This window comes from Sinocyclocheilus anshuiensis, unplaced genomic scaffold (assembly GCF_001515605.1).
Source record: "Sinocyclocheilus anshuiensis isolate Anshui unplaced genomic scaffold, SAMN03320099.WGS_v1.1 scaffold990, whole genome shotgun sequence".
Taxonomy (NCBI): domain Eukaryota; kingdom Metazoa; phylum Chordata; class Actinopteri; order Cypriniformes; family Cyprinidae; genus Sinocyclocheilus; species Sinocyclocheilus anshuiensis.
Window position 1 is genome coordinate 182,189 of NW_015539926.1, and position 6,109 is coordinate 188,297.

The 6,109-nt window shown below is 35.0% G+C and overlaps 1 protein-coding gene across 1 annotated transcript in view; it reads right to left on the reverse strand.

Annotated features, from left to right (window-relative positions):
- Window positions 1-6,056, reverse strand: part of LOC107686683 (solute carrier organic anion transporter family member 5A1-like) — a 61,746-nt gene extending 55,690 nt beyond the window's left edge. The window contains exons 1-2 of the mRNA XM_016483770.1: window positions 6,010-6,056; window positions 4,216-5,570 (exon numbers count right to left, since the gene is read on the reverse strand). Of these exons, the coding sequence (XP_016339256.1) occupies window positions 4,216-5,170 (955 nt within the window). The 5' untranslated portion in view covers window positions 5,171-5,570; window positions 6,010-6,056. The remainder of the gene's footprint in view (window positions 1-4,215; window positions 5,571-6,009) is intronic.
- Between the last annotated feature and the right edge of the window lie 53 nt (window positions 6,057-6,109).

The following is a 6,109-nucleotide window of genomic DNA, read 5'->3' on the forward strand; positions in this document are numbered from 1 at the left end:
TGGGCCAAAAGTGTCTGTAGTTGAAGAAACACCCATTAAAGTCAAAGTCTCTCGCCTTCTCACATACGCACACACAAAAAGCAGCAGCTGTTACCCCTTCTAAATTGAACAAAAGCAGGCTGACAGAGTAGGTGTGTTTACACAGGGCATCCTGATATTGTGCACACCAATTTTACACAGCCTCCATCCATCTCACAGTATTCCTCAATTACTACCACAAATAAAACTGCTCATCCACCAGGGAGCCATCAGTGCATTATGATCAACTATCTCTGACAAAACGTACAACAGCCAAAAAAGAAATAATGCAGGTCCTTAGTTATTACAGTGTCAGAGCTTAAAGTAACAGAGCTGCTACTGAAGTATTACTACTTCATTCTGCATTTGGCAACAAACTACAATAGAGACACTCTCAAGCACACAGGAACAATCCAATCAAAACTGACCCCCTCGGTTGACTGCAGTCTATAAGCCATGCTAAGAAAATCATTGGCCTGTAAATCAGAAACACCTGGTCCTGTCCATTGTTCAAATGAAGAACAAGATCATTAAAGGGATATTTCAACCATAAAATTTCAATTCTGTCATTTTTTTATGACAGAATTGTCATGTCATTCCAAACCTGTATGCATTATTTCTTATTTGAAGATTGGATTTTTAATATATATATGAATATTCTGGCAAAGATTACTTTGACTTGGCATGTATATAAATAGTCATATTAACTACACTGTTTTTTAAATAGTAAATTAAATAAAGATTAGCTGGAGTACGATTTACAAGAAAATACTGCTCCATTCTTTCTACTTCAAAATTTTACATTTACTTCAATGCGTTTTCAATTTCTTTGTAATTAATTGTGAAACTTACTAGTAATTTCTGAGTGTAAATTGTTTCAACACCAATTTTTTTCAATGCATTTATTTATTTATGCATGCATGCCAGTCCTCATTCACTTCAATTATTTTAAAAAGAATGGCCACAATATTCTTAAAAATCCTTCTTTTGCATGCAAGTAAACTAATATGGATATCTTTAGTATGTATACTATTTAAAGTGTATTTGTAACAGTAATATTGTTTAGAGTGTCAACTATTCGATTGAATACTTTTGACATTGTTGGCTCTGTGACAAATTGCTTATGTTCTTCTTAGTGGTTGATTGATATACAGTATATCTATGGAAGCCCATTTCCTCCACTGAAAAAAAAAAAAAAAAAGATAATTGCTACTTTTTACCTCACAATTCCGACTTTTTTTCCCTCACAATTGCGAGTTCACGTCTCGTAATTCTGACTTTTTTTCCTCAGAATTGTGAGATATAAACTCACAACTGCGAGCTTGATATACAGTCAGAATTGTGAGATATAAACTCACAACTGCGAGCTTGATATAGTCAGAATTGTGAGTTATCTCACAATTCTGAGAAAAAACGTCAGAATTGCGAGATACAAAAAAGCAATTCTGAGAAAAAAAAAGTTAGAATTGCAAGTTTAAATCCCACAATTGTGACTTTATAATTCGCAATTGTGAGTTTATATCATGCAATTCTAACTAAGAAAAAAAGTCAGAATTGTGAGATACAAACAAGCAATTCTGAGAAAAAAAAAAGTTTATATCTTGCAATTCTGACTTTATATCTCTCAATTATGACTTTATAACTCAATTGTAAGTTTGTATCAGGCAATTCTCAGAATTGCGAGATGTAAACTCACAATTGCGAGAAAAATGTCAGAATTGTGGGAAAAAGTTGCAATTACCTTTTTTATTTTTTATTCAGTGGTGGAAATGAGCTTTCTTATATATCGACTTTGGTGTTTTTAAGGGATTTTTAGACCATTTTTTAATTATCTGCATCAGCCAATTTTTTATGTTTAAGCCTTTATAGAGGTTTGAGATGCTATTCTCAGTCATTCTTCATGTAAATGTCACTGATAACTGAACAGTGGTCAGTTTTAGTATGCGAAAGTGTGTCAGAAAGAGGAAACGGTGGACAATGAACTTTGGTTTACATCAGCTCATTAAAATGAATCTGCCTGAAGGATTTTGGGGTATGTAAATGTTTTCATAATGCAGACTCCCTGTCTGTTGCACACAACTAACTCAGACACCATAGTAAAAGAAAGCAAATGAAAGGATGCAGAGAAAAGAGAATAAGCATGTTTTGCAATGACAAACCCTGTTTGAACCACCTGTGAAAAGCACAGAGGCAAGTATAACAGCCCTACATGTCGCTAACGGAATGTGTGCACAGCTCAAACAAGTGCTGGGGACGAAGCAAACATTCCACTCTACTTCCTCTCAATGTATGGGAGATTTCAATTTGTCTTTTCTTGCCCCAAGTGCTTTACACAAATTGTGATGGGGTTTGAAATAATTGGAACAGGGAGATGCCAGAAAAAAAGTAGCCAAAATTTTGACACAATAAATTGTTCGTTTAATGATTGATATTATTTTTAGCTGCATGTTAGTTGAAGTCTGTGAATCCAGACTCAACCAAAAGTCCAATGTATGTACTTTTTATAAATATTTAGTTATTTTTCTTAATCTTAAATATCATACAGAATGAAAAGTTAATGGAATCATAACATTAAAACATTTCAAAACAACTGCATTATCATCATCTTAATCAACCCATTTAATGCTTCATACAAGATAAAGAAAGAAACTACAGTACAAGAAAAAATATATATTTTTATATTCCGTTTTAAGATATCAACATAACAAACAATGTTTTCCTAGCCATGAAGTTTCAAGGGAGAAGAAAAACCTCAGGCTTTCAGGAAGCCAGTTGTTTTGTGTCTCTTGCTTTCAGTCATATCATGCTCACTGAACTGGCTTCAGGTGTAAGCGGTGATCAATACATTGACTTAAAGGCTGCAGCATATGTACTTTATAATGGGGCTCTTTATTCCAAAGACTGCGTGTGCATGTTCACTGAAGCATTATCACCCATCACAAAGACCCCTCCCTGTTTCTGGATCAGTGCTGTGCTTCTTTAAAAGATGCTGTCTGGGAGTGTGCACAGCTGGGGGTTACAGTCAGACGGGTGTTGCCCCAGGCAGAGGGTCCATCACTGCCCCACTTACTCACCAAGCTGTAGATAAAGGGGTCTTCCTACAAATTTCTAAATCAATTCTGTCCCAATCAATCATACAACTAAAGCAGCTTTGTTTTGTCAAAACCTGCCCTTATGCACACTCCCAGCAAGCTTCATATCTTCATAGTTACCATAGTTATGACTTAACATGTTGATAATACCATGATGCTGATTAAAAACAAAACAAGAAGATAATTTAACACTGATATCACCTTTTTCAAGTATGGAATGGTTTCTTCAACAAAAGTCTCTTTGAATACAAGTGCACCCAAAGAGGCTTTCATACAAATTCATTAGCGTGCTCAATCACAAGGTGGAAAAAAAGGGATTTGGAAATATATATGACAGAGGAACGAACAAGGGTCATGTGATCATGTATTATACCCCCCTCAACTTGCAATGACCTCTGGTGCTGCTCCAGGATTAACATTTATAATACAATAACATTTATATTTATAACATTTACATAATGTAATAGAATATAATATAAAATTATATTTATCATTATTGTACATTTATTTATATTTTTTAAAAACTCCCTAAACAAAGTAATATGTATATAAAATATACAATATATAATATAAAAATTGAGAGTATTTATTTGTACTTATTTATTAAATTAATTACAAAATAAAAACTAGTGTTTATGTTTAATATTTATACACTTTATATGTATATATTATGTATTTATTAATTTATAAATGTAATAAATTATTTATATTACTAACTATATAACTAAAACTAATTTATATAATGATTAAAAAACATTTTTAAAAATATAAAAATATATATCTAGTGTGTATATGTAATATACAGTTTATGTGTAGATATTTATAATATATAAAATATTTATATATATAATAATTATAAATCATGTTATATATCATATTTTTATATATTTGTTTATATATTTCTTGTATGTTTAGGGGAATTTTATAAATATAAAAATGTAATAATTAACATAAAATAAATATTTGAAAAAATATATATTTAAAAAATGTATGACACTGTTAAGTGTGATATTATGAATTAAAAGTCATCCTTTAATCAACAAAAGTAAAAACAGAAGCACAAAATTAAACAGGTAGTGATGAAAACTACAAAGACGTTTCTTACCAAGGTAGAGGGAAGCGTTCTCCTTTTTCACGTTATCATCCAGGTACGTTGGTCCCAGCGTGTAGATAGGAGTGGATCCCATGCCCACCAGGACCTGGGCACAGATGAACAGGGCAACATATATGGAGTGATCGTTGCCCTCTTGGTCCCTTGGACAGGACCACACATCCAGAGCATCCCTTCTGCTCCCATTCCCATTCGAGCACAGGCCCTTGTTCCCCGTTGACAAATTGACCTCTTGGATTTGATAGGGTGGAGAGATGAAATGCGGAAGGGAGAACAGAGCTGCGCCCACGGCGATGAACACCCCTCCTACTGCCAACCAGCGTGGCCTCTGGCCTCGACCCCCGAAATAACTGATGAAGACCACCACCAGAAGACTTCCAATGTCAAAGCAACTAACCAGCAGTCCCGATTCTGAACTTCTAAGGCTGTATCTCTTCTCTATAGTGGTGATGACACTACTAAGGTAGCCCGAGACCATCAAAGACTGGATGAACGTCAGGTAACACATACAGAACAAAAAACACCTAGAGTCTGAAAGAATCACCCTCACGTACTTCCTCACAGGAAAGCGGATGAATCTTGCCAATGAAAAGCCTATCTTTTTGCCACCTGCTCGGTTGGATTCAGTTCTCATAGAGCTGCTAAGACCCACCATGCTGGACATGGAAGGGGATAAATCTGTCCTGGTGGGTGAATCCAGTTCACTCAAGTCTCCTTTCTGTTGCAGCTCATTGAACGGCAAGCACTGGTCGGTATTTACTAAAGTCTGCGTCGTACTGACCAGCCTCGGTTCCAATGACTCATTAACGGTAGGACAGTCTCCGTTAAGAACGGGCAGGCTTTTGGATTTGTAGTAACCTCCTGGAACTCCATATTGTCCCTGGAATTCACAGACTTCCAGAGATTCTGATACATCACTCCTGGTCTCATCATTATATGATGAAGTCATTTTGGCTTCGTGGAGTCAATGCAAGTAGAACTAAGATGATTAAGAACTAAGAACTAATTAAATTAATTAAGAACTAATTAAATTGAAAGTTTACAGGAGTTATTCTACAGATTAGACACACAATAAACAGATTAAAGAGAACTAGATTTCCAACCATGATCACTCTGTATAGCTGTCCCAACAGTTATTTTTCTTATTCCTCATCATAATAAGTCATAATGTGGTCATATCATATGCATTTGATATATATAATAGTTCACCTGTTGTAGCTGCCTACAGTTTCGCCTCATTTATAAGTATAGCAGCGAAAAGTTCAATTCATGTCATTTGAATACACAGAATGAAATTATCTCTGGTCATGGTGCTGAAATTATTCTTTGTAGTTCAGTGATTCAGAATCCTAAAGACAATGGAAATAAAGGCAAACTAGTGTTAATATGTGTTTACTAACTGTTCAAGAAGCAATACAAACAGCGTACAGATCCTGTCATTTGTTTTGTTTAGTCGAGCTGTTGTCTGGTAGATTAGTGGTCGAGAAAGACAAAGAATAACAGTAAACGTGCGACGGACCACTGATAAAACACTGTGAGGAAAATTAAAAACCTTGTCAACCTGCTCGAATTATTTGTTTATCTAATACAACTAATTCCCCACCTAACGTTTACGAAGTCACGACTTTATACATGAGTGAACATATAGTACAATATACTGTCAGTCCAAATACTGATCCTTTCTTTGAATTAATTCACAGCACGTCGGTTACAGCTCGACTCTAAGCTCTAATTAAAATAACGAGACGTAGTAATAATAATGAACTGAATGAAGAGTAGTGTACTTACAAGGGCAGATAGAGACAGAGGTAGTGAGTTGTTGTCCTCGACACGGACAGTGAGTGAATGAGATTGCGGATTTGATGAAGGGGGTTACGGAGCCCTCCAA